Raw genomic sequence first — 22,552 nt, 5'->3', positions numbered from 1 at the left:
CATGTGAAAAATCAAGTGCTTAATTACTATTTTCTTCGTTTAACCGGTGATAGATTGAATTTAATGCTACATGTACCAAGATAAGGGGCTTGATTCAAATCAGTATCCTTGATCTTGATTTTGCCATAGTGGCTGTAGCTATAATAGAGAAGTTAACTGGCCGGTTATCGTGCTTGATTTGAAAATTTCAAGCTTCCGTCGGTTAATCTGCTTACCGAGCTTCGTACATTTCATTTCATGTTATTGTTTTTTTTTTTTTGGTAAATTTTGAGAAGGGGGGAGAAGAAGGGAATATCATAGGATTTAGCTATTTCAAGAGACCCTTCTCTAACATCAAAAATTAGGTCACCTTCCAGGCTTTCTGCTTTGCTTCTCTGCAGTTTGCGTCTATCGGTGCCTACATTCATTCCATTTCTAAGAACAAATAATTGTATTTTACTTTCGATTTTAGTATTTGCAAGTCTTCAATCCATTTCCAGTCCCAGCTATCGGTTCGTTTAATTGGGCTTTTTCAATTTCATTTGAATTTAAAAATAAATTAAATCGTTATAATTTGATTCGAAAATTTCGAATCTTAATTCAAAATGGCTTGAAAGTTTGGATTCACTTGAATCAAAGCCTTTAAATTTTAAAAGCAAAATTGATTGAAAATCATCTAACTCAAAAATCAATCTAAACCGTTTAATCAAAGTCTACATAAATTAAACAGTAACGAGTGGATTTAAATGGGCAAAATATAAAAAAAAGTCAGTTTTTTTTTAAATTTATCGAAATGAGCCTTTGCGTCCACATCAGCAAATCGTGTCCACCTCAGCGCGCTTTCCTGACGTGGACACAAACCGCGTCCACGTAAAATGGATTTGTTTCCATGTTAGCAAAGCGCGCTGACGTGGACGCGATTTGCTGCCACGTAGCGCGCCCCTGGGGACGCAATTTGCCCCGCTCGTGAACAGTGTAACGGCCGTTTTTTTAACCGTTGCCCTCCCCAACAGTAAAAAAAAAAAGAATTATAAATATTCCCACTCTTTTTTTTTCTTTCACAAACTAATTCTCTCTCAAATTTCCTCTCAATTTTCTTCAAAATTTCTCTCGAATTCATATTTAATCTCAATTTGCTCTCAATTTCCTCTTAAATTTCTCTTAAATTCCTATTTTTAAATATTTTTAAAAAAAATTAATTTTTTAAAATTTTTTTAAACCGTAAAAATTTGTACGATTTCAGCAATGGTTGGAGAATTGACTCGTCTTGATAAGCAACACATATCGGTGGAACAAATGAAAATGGTAAGCGTTAAATTTAATTTTTAAATATTATTTAAGAATTTTTTATTTATGTATTTTTCTTTAATTATTAATTTATTATTTTTTATAAAAGTCTGTAGATCGGATATTGTAATGCAATATCTGGAATATGCATGCTCCTCCATCACCGTTGGTAGAGAACTATCTGCGGAAAGAGGGTTTTTGGCACGTGGCAACTGTAAGCCGGGGATGAAAGGTGGACCCAAAACTAATCAGTGCGTTAATCGAGAGGTGAAGACCCGAGACGCACACATTCCATCTTCCATGTGGAGAGTGCACTATCACTTTGGAAGATTTCAGTCTGCAATTGGGATTGTCGGTGGACGGATACCCAATCACCAGGTCTGTCCAATCTAGCGATTACTGAGTGGTGTGCTATAAGCTTTTGGGTGTTATTCCGAAGAAATTGGACGGAGGTAAGATTGAGATGGGCTGGTTACGAGACACATTCCCAGATCCGGATGAATATTCAACCGAAATAGAAAGAATTCGATATGCTCGGGCATATATTTTTCAGTTAATTGGAGGTTATCTAATGTCGGACTCGTCGCGGAGCCGCGTACATCTAAGATGGCTGCTGAAACTCGTTGATTTTAGAGCAGCTGGTGAATTGAGTTGGGGATCTACCGTATTGGCAACGTTATATCGGGAGATGTGCGGGGCGACGCGACCGGGGAAAGCGAAAATTGAAGGTTGTCTATCACTATTGCAGTCATGGGCACAGTTTCGTTTTCTATTTCTACGTCCTCGAGTGGACCACCCATATACATTCTCATTCATAACGAGGTAAATTTTATATTAGATTTTACAATTATTATGTAGATTTTTAAAAATAAAAGTATGCTAAAAATTTATTTAATTAGGTGGAATCATCCGGCAAGTCATGCTCGATTACCTACCTCTCTTGAAGTTATACGACTTCTATTAGACCAACAGTCGGAAGCACATGTAAGTATTAAATAAAATTAATATTTCCATCATTCGCTAGTCAATTGGTATTTAGTATTTATTATTATGTATATAACTAATATTTCTATCATGTTCATATAGCTTCAATGGACACCATACGAGGATCCGGCAATTCGGGCAGTAATTCCGGATGAGTTCTTACAAAATCCAAACGCTTGGCATGCGAAAGTCGCGTTGATCAACTACGCGACCGTGGAGATGCACCAGTCAGACAGGGTGTTACGGCAATTTGGATTTAGACAACCGATTCCCGTGGAACCTGAGGTGTTTGACTATCACCACAAAATTGACCTTCGAAATTGAATACAGATTGGCCAAGATTCTGGTCCGAGAATATCCAAATGTGGGAAGATCGGTATGATTATATACCTACTAAGGAACCGGTCATCGTTCCGGAGTTAGCGTGCGTGTCGGAATACATGCCATGGTTTAGGATCCATGGCAAGCCGTATTTACTGTCGCCAGATGAGAGGCAGCGGCAATTACGTGTCCAAAGGGAAAGACGCGGGTCTTTAAATCCAAGACGACAGGACGACGACACTGGCCCCTCAACGAGGCCCAGACAATCACCCGGCCCATCATCAGCGGCCATTTAATCACCAGACCCAACGATAGCACCGACACAGTCACCCGACCCAGCAGTTCAACCGATTATACCCACGCTACCGCCTTTTCAGATGTTGCCAGGTGCATTTCCTAGCCCTTTTATGTATCCTAACCCTTATATGTTTCCTTTTCCGAGTCCTATGGCAGGTTGGAGCCAATGGCCTGGTTCAACTCCATTTCCTGTAACGCCGAGTGGACCGCCAATGTTAGCGTGCGTGCCGGAATACATGCCATGGTTTAGGATCCATGGCTAGCCGTATTTACTGTAGGCAGAGGAGGGCAACCGCAATTACGTGTCCAAAGGGAAAGACGCGGGCCTTTAAATCCAAGACGACAAGACGACGACGCTGGCCCCTCAACGAGGCCCAGACAATTATCTAGCTCATCATCAGCAGCCATTCAATTACCAGGCCCAACGATAGCACCGACACAGTCACCCGACCCAGCAGTTCAACCGATGATACCCACGCAACCGCCTTTTCAGATGATGCCAGGTGCGTTTCCTAGCCTTTTTATGTATCCTAACCCTTATATGTTTCCATTTCCGAGTCCTATGGCAGGTTGGAGCCAATGGCCCGGTTCAGATCCATTTCCTGTAACGCCGAGTGGACTGCTGATGTATAGGCCAGCGATGCACAATGGATCGCCAGAGGGGCTGTCGGGGAGCTCTTATTTTTACCAATCCCTACCACCGTATGAGTTTCAAACACCGTCGCCGTTGGTGATACAAATACCTCCACATTCACTATTCTATCAAGGTGGCTCATCATCCCAACTCCGAGAACCAGATGCCCTATCGGAAGAACCAGAATCCCCGCCGGATGAACCACAACCGTCGCTGGAAGCTAGACAAATGAGGAATCCAGCGCGTAACCGTTGACGGCCGCCATGTGGCACTGAATCCGGCAGGCAGAGACATTGATTTTTGTATTTAAATTTATTTGTACAAATATTTTGAATATTTTGATATTACTTGATGTAATAAAATAGAATTTTTTTGAGTTATTACTTAAAAATCTTAAACTAATTTATTAAAAATTTATAAATTTATAAATTATAATTAAATACATAATTTAATTGACAAACCCTAACCCTTTGACCTAAAAACCTTAAACCCTTAACCTAAAAATTCTAACCCTAACCCTTAACTTAAAAATCCTAACACCTTAACCTAAAAACCCTAACCCTAACCATTAACTTAAAAACCCTAACCCCTTAACCTAAAAACCTAAAACCCTAAACCCTAAACTTAAAAACCTTAACACATTAACCTAAAAACCCTAACCCTAACCCTTAATTTAAAAATCCTAACCCCTTAACCTAAAAACCCCAACCCTAACCGTTAACTTAAAGACTCTAACCCCTTAACTTAAAAACCCTAACCCTAACCCTTAACTTAAAAACCCTAACACCTTAACCTAAAAACTCCAACCCTAACCCTTAACTTAAAAACCCTAACCCCTTAACCTAAAAACCTTAACCCTAATCATTAACTTAAAAACCCTAACCCTAACACCTTAACCTAAAAACCCCAGCCCTAGCCGTTAACTTAAAAACCCTAACCCCTTAACCTAAAACCCTTAACTTAAAAACCTTGCCCATTAACCTAAAACCCTAACCCTAACCCTTAACTTAAAAACCATAACCCCTTAACCTAAAAACCATAACCCTTAACTTTAAAACCGTAACCTTTAACTTTAAAACCATAAACCCTTCATTTTAAAATCGTAACCCTTAAATTAAAAACCCTAAACCCTTAACTTTAATTGGATGTAGATTGCTAACCACTAGAACTTGATGTCGTTCCCCAATACGTATTTCCAGCATCAAACATCGAGCCACCGACGTACATGTCCCATCCACCGACAAAGTGTCTTGCGGGGGATGTGCATTCAACACCGCTACTAAACATGGGTTGTTCCGTGTTTTGTAACCCGCTAACCGAATGTCGACCAGGGGTCGCGTATACATCTCGAACACCGGTCACAAGTACATCATTTGGCGATGTAAATTGTACATATAACTCAATATAAGGTGCTCCACTAGTAAGATGAGTCTGCACCATTGCTTCCAAGCTACGAGCATTTTTTATGTCGAACGAGTCATATGTCACCGGATCAACAGAAGAACAGAATCGATACGTAATAGACAAAACTTTCATTGGCGTCGTTCCGAAATATTTACGCCTAATTCTTTTACGAAGTTCTGTCAAATCTAGGTTCTGGTTAAAAACCAGTCACACCGTATTTTCTGAAAAAAAAACAACACCATTCTCGGTGTGGCAAACCTCACCATCGTAGTAAATAATAGCACTAATATGTTCGCTCATATTTGAAACTCTAACCTTCTTAGCCTCTCTAAATTGTTTCTACTGCGACTTATGCATTCTGAGAACTTTTTTGCCTCATTTATAGCCTCAGCCCAAACATGCTACTGTAGCAAAAGCGCGTCCACGTGGGCGCGATTTCACAAATTCTTCTCATAAAGCATCCTGCTAGAAGCGATTTTATACTATTTGCTCAGAAACGTCAAGTCAAAATTATTTTTACAGGACCTATTATAGCAAAAGCGCGTCCACGAGGGCGCGATTTCATAAATTCTTCTCAAATAGCATCCTGCTTGCAGCGTTGTTTTGTACTATTTGCTCAGAAACGTCAACTCAAAATTATTTCTTCCAGGACCAACTGTAGCAAAAGCGCATCCACGAGGCGCGATTTCAAAAATTCTTCTCATAAAACATCCTGCTTGAAGCGTTTTTTAAACTATTTGCTCATAAATGTCAACTCGAAATTATTTTTCCAGGACCTACTCTAGCAAAAGCGCGTACACGTGAGCGCGACTTAAAAAATCCTTCTAATAAATCATTCTGCTTTGATTTTATCCTAAAAACCCATAAACACGTAACGTAATCCAATTTTGAATACATTTTAATTAATTTAATTATGAAACCCTAAACTCTAATCCCTTATTTGTTTACTTTTTTCTCTAAAAACTCTAAAAATCCTAAAAACCCTAAAAATCCTAACGTGGGAAACACGACGAAATCGCGTCCCTAGGGGCGCGCTATGTGGCAGCAAATCGCGTCCACGTCAGCGCGCTTTACTAATGTGGACACAAATCGCTCTGGCGTGGACGCGATTTGCTGACACGTCCCCTGACATCACGCTGGCGTGGACGCGATTTAGGGGAAAGGGATCATTCCGGTAAATAATAAAATACCAGGCCCATTTTGGTAAATTTAAAAAAAATTAGCTTTTTTTGGTTAATTACCCGATTTAAATATCTTATATAGGCATTATTTCACCGAGTGGTACCAAGTTTAAATGATACATCAATTTAATTAGATATAGATATTATGTAGACCAGTTTATGGTCGGAGTTTTGACAAAATTTTAGTCTTGTATGATAGGTTTGGTTCGACTCGGATAATGAATTTAAAATTTTATTCAAATTTGATCTAGATAAAAATGTTAAAATTTGAGTTTAGCTTGATTTACTTGTATTAAATTTTTTATTTTATTTTAAAAAAATTATAAATGCTAAAAATATTAAAAAAATAATTTTTTATAAACTTAAAAAAAATTATACTAAAAGAACATCAACTTAACAAGCAAATAGTAGATTTTTTTTCTTTTTTTGCAAAATCAAGTCAAATTGGGGTAAAAAAAAGCCTTACTTGTTCAGATTTATATTTTTGTTCATATTCTCTCAGTTTTTAAGTAGGTCTCGGCTTGACCCTTCGATTAGCCTTGGTGGATACACTTGCATTTATACATATCAAAGATAATTATTTTTTATTTTTTATTAAAACGTAGAATTACATTATAAAGCATTTTTTGGTAATAATTTATTTTAGATTAGAATGACTCTAAACAGACTAAGGGATTGATATATATTACAAAATATTTTAAATTTTATTTGAATTTTGAAAAAAAAAACCATATTATGCGGGATAAAATTCAAATCGAGACACATTTTTAGCCTCACCAACTCAGCCAAATCTTGGTTAATCATGGAGCCACCAAAAAGCATTGCGTGAATCTACATAGGAATTAACCCCTTTAGTATTAAATAAATAAATTTAATGTTTATATTATAAAAATAATTAAACAAGATTAAGTTGAAGCAAAAGTAATATTTATTGTTTAAAAAAATTATGAAACAAAATATTTTGGTTATGTAAAATTAACTGTTGAATTTAAATTAAAAAAATGTTTGTTATTTTATTTAAAATTAAATAGTGTATATAATTAAATTATTTGATAAAATATTATATAATTTTAATTGAAATAAAATAATATAAAAATTATTAAACTCATTTTTTAAGTAATAAGTAGGTTTTTATTTCCTTAGCATTTTTTACAAAATTTTTATTTAATAGCAATATTAATTGATTGGATTTTTTAATATTTTATCAAGCGAGGCTTCATTTACAAAATTATTTCAAAATAAAGTATAATTTTATATTTTTAATTGATAAATGTTAATTTTATTAATTTATCTTATTTAGTTTTTTAATAATAATATATAAACTTTTTTAATAATAGAAAAATTAAATTGATCTAATTCTTCTAATAATAAGAGTTAGTCATATGAAAAAAATCGCATGAGATGACGACATTCTGGTCTTATTATGGCAGAGAATGTTGAAATGGTGTTTTTAGTCGAGTCTGGCCTACTTGCTTCTTATAGGGAAGAAGAGAGTAGACTTATTTATGGCTGTAATTTAGTCAAGTCAACCTTCAATAGTAGAAAGTCCAAATTCCGAAATTCATTATATATATTAAAATTAACTATTTAAACTAAATTCGATGAATTTAAAATTAAATTCATTATATATATTAAAAGAAACAATGATTTAATATCAAAATATTTATAAATATATATAAATAAAACACTTGCTATTCATTTGAACATTGATGGTACAGTAAAAGAGGATTCCGAATTAGTTATGATTGGAGATGTCATACGAGATAATAATGGGAAATAGATTCTTGGTTATAATTGGTTTTTGAGAATCTGTTCTATTTTAGATGTTGAATTATGGGATATTTGGGATGGTTTGACGATTGCATTTGATAGAGGATTTGTCAGATTGATTATTTTATCAAACAGTCTAGAGGCAGTACAATCTATACATGACAATTTTACAAAGGTGTTAATTCCACTTTGGTTAGAAAAATCTAACTTTTATTGGCTAAAGTGGTGCATTGGTCGATTCATTATGTATCTAGAAAAGACAACAAAAAGGTCGATAGTCTAGCTAAAATGACTGTTAGTTATTAATGTGACATTCAGCTATTCGAAACGCCTCCAGATAAGCTTGGGCATAACTCTAAATAGTTCCTTGTAATATTTTTTATTCACAAAAAAACCACTTACTATTCAAATCGAGCCTTAAAATACTAAACTCGAACTCTAATTCAATTAAAGAATGATAGAATCTAAATCTAACTTCTCCCACTTTTTAGGATGTAAAGCTTTATTCAACCAGTTTATTCTCTTTATGTACAAATGTAATCCTAGCTAGTACCGTTCAAGGCAGCAGCTAAGTACCCAACTTTGAACCCATCATTGCTACCAAAATTATCTTTAAAACTAAGAATATTAAAAAATATGATTTAATATTAAAATATTTATAAATATATTTATAAATAAAACACTATTCATTTAAACACTGGTGGTGTAATAAAAGATTATTCTAGATTAGCTACGATTAGAGATGTCATAAGAGACAGGAATGAGAAATGGATTCTTAGCTATAATCAGTTTTTAAGAATCTGTTCTATTTTAGATACTAAATTATGAGGTATTCAGGATAGTTTGATGATTCTACTTGATGCAGAATTTGTTAGATAGATTATTTTATTAGATAGTCTAGAGGCAGTATAAACTATATTGGGCAATTCCACAAAGATGTTGAATTCTGCTTTGGTTAGAAGAATTTAACTTTTATCGACTAAAATGGTGGATTGGTCAATTCATCATGTATCTAGAAAAGATAATAAAGAGACAGGTAATTTAGTTAAAATGATTATTGGTTATAAAGATGGCTTTCAACTATCCGAACGACTCCAAGAAGACTTAGCATACCTTTAAATAGTTCATTGTAATATTTTTTATTCACAGAAAAAGAAACACTTACTAATCAAATCAAACCTTAAAATACTAAACTCGAACTCAAATTCAGTTAAAGAATGATAGAAAATCTATATCTAACTTCTCCCACATCTTAGGATAATAAAGCTTTATTGAACCAGTTTACTCTCTTTATGTACAAATGTAATCCTAGCTAGTACCGTCCAAGGCGGCAGCTAAGTACCCAACTTTGAACCCATCATTGCTACCAAAATTATCTTTGCAACGGAAAGATATGGTCGGGCGGACGGGAATTTCATTGACGGTACGCTTATAACGAGCGAACCACTTTGATTGCATGTATCCGTTACGCCGCCACGGCGGCAAGTGCATCCCCCCGGTTTTCATGGAATTCTTCATTGCATTGCACATTAACTTCACGACCCGCTTTAGTACTTTGGGTTCACCGACGAAAATCGGTTGGATAACTTCTAGTAATGAAGTATAACTAGTTGTTGGTCGAGCTATTTCGAATTGCTCCGCTAGGTTTACTTCAATAATGTAGCGAGTTCCGTTGATATTCACATCTACGTATTCGTAGTTTCCAGAGAGTAGATTTCGTCCTAATTTCTCCCATCGAGATTTGCAAAGACCTGTTCATACAAAAACCATTTAATAATTATTCCGAAATTTATAACCCAAATTATATTTTTTTTAAGTATAAAATATTGATTTTTTTTAAAAAAATCGAAAACATACAAATAAAAAAACCAAATATAAATCGAAAAACTTCTTATAGCATAAGCTGCAATGCCTCCTGGACTCAAATTTGTAAACATCCAATCCACCGCCTAAGAAATGCATTACAATAGCAGACGACGCCAATGACCAGCAGGCAGGCAGGGCTGGTCCCTCAAAATAAAAAATTATTATTTTAGTCCCTTGAAATTTTTAAAATTATAAATTGGTTTAATGACAAAATACATTTTAACCCCTTAAAGATGAAAGCTTTGTAGTTTAATCCCTTTAAATTTGATACAATATTCATACCATTGTATATGATTGTGTGTGTATATATATAATTACTGTTTGATTCCAATGAATGCTAATTACGAACTAAAATCAATGCAAATTAAGCCAAATAAAAAATAAAAAAAGAGAACGAACCAGCATCAAAGCCCTTGTGGCGCAGATGAGACATCAACTGCCGCTTAAAGTCTTCGGATAAACCGAACTCTACCATCATCTCACATGCACGTTGTGTCTCTTCCCGGACTATTTGCTTCACATCCTCGTCTCGGTCATCGTCACCGCCAAGCAAACTCAACAACGTTCGTTTCGTCTCGGATTCCGATAAATAACCGTCGGAATTGTCTCGATCTCGACAAAACGACGTCGGCGATTCATGAGTTTCGACTTGGCAATCGAAAAAGGAACTCACGAGATCTGAGAGATCAATGGAGTCCTTGGAAGAGTGCTCGCTACCACTGCTCTCACAGAGCCGTGCAGCTGCTTCGTTGAAAGCCACAGCTATCTTATTCAACATCATAAAATATAAAACAAAAAAAATGCTAAAAGAACATCCTATGATTCCTTATTTTTGCTTTATATATATAGATACAGTGTATGTAATGTCATCATCCTAATGACATGGGAAAAGCCAATAGAACATTAATAAATTTATTTAGAATATTAGCAAGAGGGAAAAAAAAAAGAACGCAAATCATGTGAGATTATTAAGGTAATATCTTTGTTAAATGGTTTAAATATGTTTTAAGTCTTTGTTTCTTTTGTAAATTTAGAATTTAGTTACTCTATTTTTATTTTTAGAAATTTAATCCTTTTACATTTTATATTTCAAAATTGAAGTTCAATCCCAAATATTGTTAAAATACAATCAAAAAGATGTAGATTTGGATTTAACGGAAGGATTTTACTGTTTCAGCAATTAGACTTTGCATTTTTAAATTGGAAAAATTAAAGGTAGATAAAAGTATCGTAGAGGTATGTGTACTAGAATTCAGATTGCATTTTGTTCCCTCTACTAAAAAAAATGAGTGAATTAATACTTATATGTTAGATTAAAGAGCAAAGTAGTCGTTTTGTTAAAATTTTCATCCATTTGTACTGTTAAAAACAAGGCATTGTACATCAACACGAGGTACATATGGCACGTCACGTGTCACTGTCTGATTATTTCATCAATCATGCCAGTTTTTAATAATACAAATGGATGAAATTTTTAACAAGAAAGACTAATTTACTCTTTAATCCAATATACATTGATTAATTTACTAATTTTTTGAGAAAGATTAAATTTTAAACGTATGAAAAATACAAGAATTTAAAGCAAAATTTAACCTTGTTATGCTAGGCTAAATGCAATTTGGTATTAAAACCTTGCCGTCCAAGTATAATTGAATTTTCAACCAAAAAAAACAGTAATGTTGAATTAATGAATCTGGACAAAAATATCTTTCCTTAAATGGAAACATTTGCCACGTGGTTTTCGTGCTTATCTCAATAATCGAATTATTTTTACCGTGTAAAAATTCGGTAAATCACATGCTTTACTTAAGTTTTTATGGTTTAATTATTATTTATTTAATTATTTTTTAATACAAAACTTACTCCTTTTAGAAAGAATAATAATAGCAACATAGAAATATATATTTTCGATCTATGATGTGTATTGGCTGAGTCAGCATGATATTATTGTACATCTTTTAAAATCATAAATTTGAGTAAATTTTAGAAAATATATAATTAATTGGAATTTAATGGGATTAAAAGATAAGGGTAAAGTACATTGAAGGTAACTGAACTACCCGTATCATTATATTTTAGTCACTTAATTTTAAAAAGTTATAAAATGATTCTAGAATCGTTCAAAAATTTTCATTTTAAATTAATGAATTGTTAAAATCGATATTATATGGCATTCTCTATTCACACGGTATACATTAGTCGAAAGCTCACATTCTCCTTTTATTGTACAATTAAACTTTTTTTAATAAAACAACTTTGAACATCACACATTTAAGAACCAAAACTGAACAATCTGACGTTAGATTGATTTTAATACAAAATATGCTATTCTACTAATCGTGGTTTAGAGCTTGCCAGTCAAAATTTTTTTTAAAAAAATTTAACAATTCAGTGACTTAAATAAAAATATTCAAAAGTTTAATGATTAAATAATTTTTTTAGATAATTTATCATTACTAAATTTTTAAATTTGAGTAACTAAAACGTAAATTTACGAATAAATTAATAACAGTTTACCTTAAAAATAATATAGGAAATGTAAAAAAGAAATATTTAAATTATCCGATTTATTTGTTGACTCGTTGAGTGCTTGAGTAAGCAGGGTGTTTGAGTAAAGCAACATGCAATTTCCACATGGTTTACACGTGTTAAATCTTGCCGGCTCACACAAGTGTTACTCTTCTTGTCGGCTCACACGTGGAAAATAGACACATAATATATAATTTCCTTAATTAACGGATGCCTGTAGAGTGTAGACACTTATTATAAATAAAATACTATTATTTAATATAAAAAGAATTTTAAAGCTACATCACTAAAATCTTAGCTAAAGTAATAATATTTTATAGATTGTTTTGTTAGTGATGTAAGAAATTTTTTTTTTTAAATTACGATAAGAGTGTAAAGTATTGTCAGTGCACTTAAATCTTAAATTACACTTGAGACAGTGAATATCTTAATCATTAGGCTAACACACATGGTTTGATATAAGGAAAGTTATTATATTATTTATGATAATAATATGATATTTATATATAAAATGGTTAATAACATTTTCTTATCATTTTTAATATACATTGAATGGACTAAGACGAATTTAACAAAAAAGTCCCAATCGAATGACATATGACTAAAAAATTGTCATAATTCTTTATATTATTTATAAATTTAAAGTTTAATCCTTATATTTTTATTAAAAAAAAGTTCAACTCTCTATTTTTTGATTTTTAATTTCAAAATTTATATATTTCATTGTTAACATTGTTATTTTTTTATTAATTTTATTAATGTAATATCTTGAAATAATAATAAAAACTCACAAAATTAATATTTTAATTAACTTGAACTTAATAAAATAATTTTAATAATGTTGATAATTAAATTTAAATTTTGAATATAAAAAGTAGAGAAATTAAATTCTTAAATATAAAGAAAATATAAAGATCAAATTCTATATTTATAAAAAGTATAAAAATTTGTAACATATTGCAAATTGAGTCTTAACTCTAACATAGATATTGTTGTCAATGTAAAAAGACGTAAGTTTGAATACATAAGGAGAGACTATAAATAATTGTAGATCGAAACGAAAATTGATGATCGAATCGAGTCGATTTATAATTTGGAACCGATAAAAAAATCAAAACTAAAATATCGACCATTTAACGGATTATAAATATGTACTAATAAAAATTTCATCTTTCATGTACAATAGTTAACTGATTAATAATTAAATTAACATACACTGACTATATATGCAAAGCCTACCCACACACAAAAAAAATTACCTCTTGCCTAAAAATATGAATTACACAACACCATATACAAAAAGCAATTTTTTTTTGTTGGAGAAAGGAACAAAATTATAAAGGCAAACAATAAATTTAAGAATATGCAACTCTATCCTGCAAGATCTGCCCCAGTTTTATCAAAAGACTTTGTTGTTCCTCAAAACTAAAGTTCGTCAATATCTGCATTGAAACAAATAGAGACAAATTGCAGATGTTATTAACTATCTATACTGTCGATTAAGTTGACATTACTGATGTTGTAACATTCGATCGTAAATGCTTAAGCACATAGTATCTTGGGGTGTAACACCGAGCCCAAAACTGCTAAGCTCGACTTGAAATTCAGAGCTTGATACTTGAATAAAGCTCGATCGAACATCTGTTTCTAAACTCAAGCTTGATTAAGCTCGTTTACTACTCGAGCTCGGCTTATAATTAAGCTTAGGGCTAATAATATATATTAAGGGCAGCATTATAATTTAATAATATAAAAATATGAAAAGCTCGATAAGCCTCATGAGTCATTTGAGTAAGGTATTACTAAGCTTGAATTTGGCTCGATGGATAGCTTCAGCTCAGCTCGACAAATACCAAATCAAGTTTGAATTTTTTCAAGTTGAACTCTAACAGTTTGCAAGCACAAGTATCTCATTTACACCCTTAGTAATATCTTCCATTTTATGGTTTAGGAATTGTATAAAAAAACCGTCTATGCTTATACTGGTGCTAGCAATGTCGCAGTAATTGTATGGATGGAGCCAAGTGAAAACAGTAAAATGGATGAATATATATATTACCTGGTCCAAGATCATTTCAACTGTGATGCCTTCACGTGCAACAAATGATTGGAGATAGATATATGCAAATACTGCCATCACCATCTACATTAGAAGTTGGATAACAAAATTTGTCAGCCGCAATGAATTCACACATTGAATGTTAGTCGAGTTAATTGCAATAGACGTCTCCACATTATGATCAAAATTCTAATTGGTGTCCGAACTTCAAGACATTTTACTTGAATTTTCAAAGTATCAATATTATATCAATCAGATCCTTTAATGGAATAACTTGATTGATATGACACTGATATTTTAAATACTCGATGACAACATTTTTAAGTTTGGGGATTAACTTAAAATTTGGACCATAATTTAGGGATGTCTGCTGCAATTAACCCAATGTTGATCTATTCCGGACTTTCACCACTTGACAATACCTCAAAACTTATACACTGAAATGATAAATTAGGATAAAAAGAGTCGATTTTATCACCTGGCAATCCATTCTATCTGTAATTCCACCGTGCCCGGGAATACTATCACCAAAGTCCTGCCACAATATTCAAAGTTGGGTTGACATACAATACCCCCGTTGGTATCTCAAAGAAAGCTATACCGAAGTCTGAATGAAGAATAGGAAAGAAGTTCTACCTTGATTTTGAAAGCTCTTTTGAAACCACTAGCAAAAAAGCCCCCAAATGGTGCTATAATTGATGCAAACAAGCCAAGGCATAAAGCATGCCACTGAACCGGCAAAACAGAGATCTCTTTCCAAGTAAACTGCAACAAGTGATGGAGCATTGTAACTGGGAAATTAGCATTTACACCTTTGTAATGACACAACTAGCTTTTAAACCTATCGCTACCAATATCCCAGCCTTCAATTTGGCCTTAGGACTTTACAAAGACCCAAAGTACTTCAAGTTGAGGGGACGCTCGTAAACTGGGACAGTTAGTTTCGTAGTAAGAAATACAACCGAATCAAACAAGTTTTCCTATGACTCTCTGCTCGAATTCAAACATCAGGTCTTCCCCCGTTAGCCACAGAGTTCTAAACCATCAAGAAGTTCATACTGACAAAACTTTAACGTCAAAGGTAAAGTGTAATGAACCCGAATATAATTAAATGAAAGCTTACCCATTGAGAAATCCATCCCGGTAAAGTATAATACTCTGGCTTAAACAATGGACCTGGGTCACATTGAAGCCAACCAGTTGATAAATCCTGCAATCATTACCTTCACACCCTAAATTTTCTGAAAAATGAAAGTGGAATGCTACTTAAAGGGTCACGGGATAGGTTGAATACAATAATTACCTTCCTCGGACATGTTAGCCACTGAAAACGACCCAATATATTTGCAAGCTGCATACACAAAACTCACTCCATGTTAATGAAGAGATACTAGGATGAAAATATAACAAAACGTATTCCTGTTTAAGGAGGGCGACGAATATGTGCAAAGAAAATGAAAACAAGAAATACGTGCTTAAAATTTACTTGTTATTCAGCACTAGTAGTCAAGGTATTAGCATTAGATCTTTGGATTATAGGATTAGGATGAATTTCCGTACATTCATGCCTAAGAGAACTCGAAATGAATATTTATATATACACCTGAATTATTGCAAATATTTGACATGTGTTACTAGTGATCCTAACTACGACCAAGATGGGGTTGGCGTACTATAGAGAAAAAAACAAGTAAGCTCACCACAAATGCGGAGATGATAGTTGTAACGGATGCTCCTATAAATCCTTCCCATGTTTTCTTCGGAGATAATTTGATTAAGGGGGTTCTCCCAAAGAAGAAACCAAAGATATAAGCAAATATGTCATTGATAATGATAAGTGATGCTGGAAGAAGAAACCTGGAAGAGAGGAAGTAAGTTAAAAGTACCGACAACATTGGGATTTCTTAAAAATTACGAACATGGACCTTTTCAACTTGTTTCATTTTGAATGCTTACATATGTATTTGCACATCTGTGTACCAGAAAGGGTGATTGAGAAAGAAAAGTTACCAAAAAATTCCTTCAAAGATATTGGCCACAGTAAAGGATGACTGAGTGAACACCACAATCAGAATCATATGTGTCCATGCATACTGGCCAAACTGATACTTGTACATCTTCTTCTTCAATGTAAGAATAAACCATATAAAACCTGATCCCAAGAACCGAAAACCAAAAAATAACAATATCAATGGTCATATATATTACTTTATACAAAGAAACAGAAAAATAGAGAAATTCAAGGGTGCAATCACAATATAATGACTGAGAAAACCATCTACCAGGTAACAAAACAATAAAGATATTCACAGAAAGGACATCTAGTCCCACTTTGGTCAAAAGAGAAATTTAAGATATTGATTGATGAATGCTTGACATAATTTGTCCACCATGCTTTCAGTTGAAAAATAAAATAATATGCTTAACCAACCTGCAATGTATGAGAAGTAACAGATAGCCATATGGTACTTGATAAGGCTGCAGACAAACTGATACAAAAACTTATCTGAAGTCATGGTATTGACGAGTGGTTGACTGAGAAGGCGACCATAAACAAATAACATTGCAGTGACAAAGAAGTGCCTGTGCCCATAAAAGCAAAGCTATATACATTCTAATCATATGAAAAAGGATGCTAGTGATAAAGTGAAAGGTAGTATTCTTACCAATTTAACAGCCTAAATCCAGGAAGATGCCTATCTTCATGTGCTTTACGGAGTAAATTGAACAGCTCTTTTGCCATAAATATTTGGATAACCACCACCATAGCTGTAATATAGAGATGACCCATGTAGACAATTAATGCAAAACCCCCAATCATCCAAACGGTAGAGTATGTCCGGATCCACATTGATTTGTATTTGTTACGGTCATCAACAAGCAATTTTCCGCCATTTGCTTTGCTAGGTTCAGGAATGGCCTGATAGCATATTTCAATTTTAAGAAAAATAAAAATTTACCTTTCTTGCAAATGAAAATCCCGTTTAGAAATGTTATGATATTTTGAGTAACCAACCTCATTAGATCGTTTACGGTGCCGAACCCGAGGACTAGCTGCTGATGAGAGGGATGAATTATTCTCCCTTTGCATGGCTCTTTACTTTAATGTCAATCGTGGAGACAAAACATGCATATGTTTGTGGTGCAAGAAAACGATTGCTGCCCGAGCTGCCAAATAACGCCCTCTTCAAAGAGATGACGACTGGGAACTCACTGAAAGAAACATGAACAATTCTATTGAGCCAAGTGATACATAGAAGATGAATTGGTGTTATGGAAGGATGGACTCTAGGCAAATAACAGGGACACTATCCAGCAAAATAGCTTAGGCACATAAAATATCTTAAATATGCAAACATTTCAACCTTTTTCTTCTTTTCCGAAACATACTTAAACATACACTAAACACACCTAATGAAAAAAATGTAAAGCCTTTGCCAATCAACAAAACTAACAAATAAACATATGATAGAGAGAAAGCACCTACTGATTCAAAATAAGCAAACCTTAAACATGTATATCATATGTCTATATTTATTGTTTCACTCAACTAAACCTCAATATTTTTATTACCGGGTATGGATTTGAACCAATAGAAAAAGAGCAACTATGTTTTCAATGGAAATTGAAAGGTAACCATGGGTTTTGGAATTAGATGCTTCACTCAAAGTTTGGGACCAATAGTGATATTCCAACAGGAGGATACCACATGTTTATTCCTTTTTGAAGCTAATAAATTCTAACCTGAACTACTCCACATTAAAATTAGGCACAAACCTCCCTAGCAATTTTCGAATTAGTACGCATGTTCTGAAATAGGAAACACGAGCGACTCAATTCAGTAAAACTAATGTTCCTACTATCTTAGTTTATTAGTATAAAATTTTTGGGTAAAACAAATAATTCATAAAATTCACAAACTTCAGAATTTATGTATCTAGAATTATGTATTTATATCAACACAAAACAACTCATATAAGTTCAAAAAACTGTTTTACTTCCAATAATTCGCATTTCGTTCGGTAAAATAACTGTAGAGGCCCTTGTATTAGGATTTAAATTGCATTTTACTCTCTCTACTTAGTCCCTATACATTAGATTAAAAAGCAAACTGGTACTTCCCTTAAAAATTTCATCTATTTCTATGTCAAAAATTAATTTTTAGCATGATGTGACACATGAGACATCACGTGCTACTGTCTTGTATTTATATCAGGCACACCAATTTTTAAAAGACTAATTCACTCTTTTATCTAAAGTTTTGGGTCTAATTTGATAAAATGCAATCTGACTTATTTCGAAGGAGAAGACTACTCTGTCGAAGAGTGACTATCTTATATTGAACGACAAGTACTGATTTGGTCATAGCAAGAGTTTCGTTGATTCAATCATGAAGACGATACCTAAACCTGACTAAGTTATAGAACACACACACGGGTAAATATATATATATATATATATACAACCCCTATCAAGCTTTCCATGAACAAGATTCAAATTTTCAAATTCCAGTTTTCCAGCAGGAGCTATTAAAAGAAAATACAGCTCCACTTGGTACAAAACTGAATCAAGCAACACAAACCCAGATAAGAAACTTGAATGAACTTAAAATATAACATAGCAAATAACGAAAATAACCAGTCAAATTGAAATCTGAAGCAGAAAAGAAATATGCTTTTCCTTTGAACCCAAAAATTATCGAGGAGATGAGCAGAGAAGAACTTACTGGTGTAAACGAAAAAGGCAAAAGGGGTAGTTAGAAACCTGGGTTAGCTTTTTAGTTGCAGTGAATAATGGGAAACCGCATGAGAGCAAGCGGAACATAGAAATAAAGAATAATGAAAAGGCAAAAGGAGAAGAAGGCCAGGCCAAGCAAAGCCAAAGCAAAAGAGAGACTACTTTGTTTTGTTACTAATATTCTGGAATATGAAAAACTAACGTTAAATTATGCTATTAGGCCTCCTACTGTGTGTAAGTTGTGTATTTAGTTCTTACATTTTAATTTGATCGTTTTTAGTTGGTTAAAATTTCTCATAAATCTCTGTACTCTTTGTAAATTTTAAATTTGGCCCTTGTGCTTTTATTTCTAAAAATTTAATTTCTCTACTATTTAAATTTTAAAATTGAAGGTCCAACCGTTAACATTCTTAAATTATTTTGTTAAATTTAGTTTTATTGTAAACATCATTCTTTTTAATTACATTGTTACCACGTGAGGGTTTTTATTATTATTATAAAATGTCACACCAACAAATTTAATAAAAAAAGTAACAATTTTAACAATTGGACCTAAATTTTGAAAAAAAAACAAAGGTTAAAATCCTGAAAATAGAAGTGTAAGGACTAAATTTCAAATATGTGAAGATATAAGGACCTATAGTACATTTTAACCTTTTTAGTCAGAATTTCAAAATTCTAGTAGCTAGACTTAACTAACTAGAGGTGATCATGGGTCAAGCCAAGTTCGGGCCAGACCTAGACAAAATTTTAGACCTGTTTTCTAGGCTCGGTCCCGGCCCGGCCCAAAATATGAGCCTGAAAATTTGTCCAAGCCCAGCCCGAAAGAAAAATTGCTAAGCCCAAGCCCGGCCCGGCCCATATTAAATTTTACAACACCAAAAAACCATATATTTAATATATAAATTTGATTAAAAGTATATTTGATTAAAAATAAAAATATATATATTTAATATATAATTTGGGCCGGGGCCGGGCCAAAAAAGTTTTACCTGAGGCCCGGCCCGTCTTCTAAACGGGCCTCTTTTTTTGTCCAAACCTAAATTTTGGGTCTATATTTTTACCCGAACCCTCTTATTTTTCAAGCGTGCCATCGGGCTGAGCCGGGTAGCCCAACCCATGACCACCTCTAATTGTAACTATTAAATCCATTAAGTTAAATATTGATATTTCTAAAATTTGACACTGCAAAAATATTATCATATATGTGATGACATGTCAACTTATCATTTTTATATGTTATTCATAGAAATTTTAAATTTCGGAAAATGTAAGAGCTAAGAATAATTCAATTGGAGAACATGAATTAAATCAACAATCTTAGGCAAAAAACATGACTAATGGCGTAATTAACTAAAATTATTTAACTACTATTGTTTCGGTCGAACTTGAAAATTCAAATTTTGGAAACCAAATGAACTAAAATTGAATAATTCAAAAAAGTGAAAAGATTAAAATTGATTAAATTAAAGTATATGGACTAATTCTGCAACTTATCCAGAATATAGTGACTAATAGTAAAATTCAACCTGAAAAACAAAGTTGAAGTTTATAAATATGTTATAAAAATTTGGATTAATTGCACCAAAAGTTCTCGATTATGACTTAAATTTAAATTAACCTTCAAACTTCAAAACGTTTTAATTGAATTTTAAAGTGTCATTTTCGTACCAGTCATCAGTTTGGTCATTGAATATGTAAATTAATTTTTAAATATAGATGTACTTATCACATGAATAACTTGAATTCCATATTTAAAAAAAAATAGACAATGATATTAAAAACTACGAGGGTTGTTTATTTTATTTAACACGTTTAATCTAAGTTGTATGTAAAAATTTGATTTGCATGTTTTAAATATTGTCCAGCCATATTTGAATTGGCATTTAATATCGAAACTAAAGTAGAAGTATCATGAACGCTTCTGTACTATGAGTCAAATTTTCATTTTACCCATTTTACTAAAAACAGGCAATTTAGTACCTCTACATTATATCAAAGAGCTCACTAGTTGTTCTGTTAAAAATTTCATCAATTTCTACTATTACAAATTGGACTATGTACGTCAACATAAGGTACACATGGTATGTCACATGCTACTGTCTGGTTAATTTGTTGGCCATACCAATTTTTAATGATACAAATGGATGAAATTTTAACAGAACGATCAATTTACTCTTTGATCTAACGTACAATGACTAAATTTTTTATTTTTTATATAGAGAGGACAAAATAAAATTTAATTCCCTCTATACTACTTTTACCCCAAATTAACAATTATACTGATGGGAAGACTAGATGGATACCATACATTCATACGGAAACATTAAGAATTTAATTAGAATATTTTGAAATTTTAAAAACCAATTTAGAATATAGGCCATAGTTTGGTGGTATGTTGTGCAAATAACCCTAAAAAATTATTTATAAAAGAAAAATCAGAAGTTTTTATTCTGTTTTAATTTTTATTATTTTCCCGACTTCAGGGGAAATTGTAAAGAGACAGGTGTTTCAGAAATTTTATTAAATCTTGTAAACGTGGACAAATTATTCGTGGACACATGTAGAAACTTGTTGCTGAGAGTATTTTATTGTCATTTTCATTCAAACTATAATTAAATTAATAATAACCAACAGTGTTTGTTGAAATAATTGACGTGTCACAATCAAATATGAAAGATATATTTAACCTAATCTCATATCTCTGTAGAATAATTTTATTAGAGTAAATATTTTAAAATGTAAAATATACACTTGTAGTCTTCATGTTTTTATTTTTATAAATTTAATTAAATTATTTTTAAAATTAAAAATTTAAATTCAATTGTTAAGACTGTTAAATTATTATGTTAAGTTTATTGGTATGATATTTTAAAATTAAAAAAAAAAAGTAACTTGTAGCCATGCGACTAAAAAAAGCATTGAAATGGACTTGCGTTTAGCAAATGATTTTAACCGTGTTTACAACTCTTAAAAATTAAATCAATATTTTATCAAATAAAGTATTTTAGCTAATTAAGGACATTGTAAAAATTGAGATATCAAATTATTTCAAAAGGTTGAAGTATAAAGGTTAAATTTTAAATTTGAGTGTAGCACATAGACCAAAATTAAAATTTGACCATTATTATATAATCTTAAAATTGAGAGTAAAATAGGGACCAAAACTGAAAATTTACCTTTCTTATAAATAGTACAAAAAGATTACCGTTATTATAAGTGAGGATAACATAGGAACCAAAATTGAAATTTTACCAATATAAAGCAAAAAAGAAAAAAAGAGAAGAAATCACACGTGTCAATCAAGGTATATAGGTATATAGATGTTGTGGCTAGGTCGAGGATCCCAATCACGCCATGTGGACAAAATGAGTTGCAACGGGTGACGTGGCCAAATCGAGAGTTCTTTAAAGGTCCTGAGACTTGTAATTTTGCAAAACACGAGAGAATTTTAGTTGCGCCACATGCAATGATGGTGCACAAGCAAAATTTAGAGGGGCAGCC

General features: G+C 32.6%; 2 protein-coding genes and 1 non-coding gene across 5 annotated transcripts; 1 reads left to right on the top strand and 2 right to left on the bottom strand.

The window, feature by feature from the left end:
- The first annotated feature begins 129 nt into the window (after nt 1–129).
- On the top strand, nt 130–231 carry LOC121222939 (small nucleolar RNA snoR109). The gene has a single exon (XR_005920309.1). It is a non-coding gene; the product is annotated as a small nucleolar RNA snoR109 (small nucleolar RNA).
- Nucleotides 232–8,967: 8,736 nt separating this feature from the next.
- Nucleotides 8,968–10,541, bottom strand: LOC107930438 (uncharacterized). The gene is made up of 2 exons (XM_016862108.2): nt 10,123–10,541; nt 8,968–9,608 (listed from the first exon to the last, which is right to left on the bottom strand). Exons 1-2 carry the CDS (start codon nt 10,502–10,504, stop codon nt 9,166–9,168), a joined length of 825 nt encoding a protein of 274 aa, XP_016717597.1. The 5' UTR covers nt 10,505–10,541; the 3' UTR covers nt 8,968–9,165.
- Nucleotides 10,542–13,377: 2,836 nt separating this feature from the next.
- On the bottom strand, nt 13,378–19,203 carry LOC107930436 (phosphatidate cytidylyltransferase 1). Of its 3 annotated transcripts, none has more exons than XM_016862106.2 (12): nt 19,038–19,203; nt 17,328–17,524; nt 16,978–17,231; nt 16,743–16,894; nt 16,322–16,463; nt 16,012–16,168; nt 15,615–15,662; nt 15,435–15,521; nt 14,948–15,076; nt 14,790–14,846; nt 14,312–14,395; nt 13,378–13,694 (listed from the first exon to the last, which is right to left on the bottom strand). In XM_016862106.2, exons 2-12 carry the CDS (start codon nt 17,400–17,402, stop codon nt 13,608–13,610), a joined length of 1,272 nt encoding a protein of 423 aa, XP_016717595.1. In that variant the 5' UTR covers nt 17,403–17,524; nt 19,038–19,203; the 3' UTR covers nt 13,378–13,607. The 3 variants fall into 3 exon arrangements, with proteins under 3 accessions (XP_016717595.1, XP_040958573.1, XP_040958572.1); XM_041102639.1 differs by having other exon boundaries at nt 16,818–16,894; nt 19,038–19,201; XM_041102638.1 differs by lacking the exon at nt 19,038–19,203 and adding an exon at nt 17,799–17,877.
- Between the last annotated feature and the right edge of the window lie 3,349 nt (nt 19,204–22,552).

This window comes from Gossypium hirsutum, chromosome D10 (assembly GCF_007990345.1).
Source record: "Gossypium hirsutum isolate 1008001.06 chromosome D10, Gossypium_hirsutum_v2.1, whole genome shotgun sequence".
NCBI classification, from domain to species: domain Eukaryota; kingdom Viridiplantae; phylum Streptophyta; class Magnoliopsida; order Malvales; family Malvaceae; genus Gossypium; species Gossypium hirsutum.
This window is presented reverse-complemented; position numbering and strand designations above follow the sequence as displayed.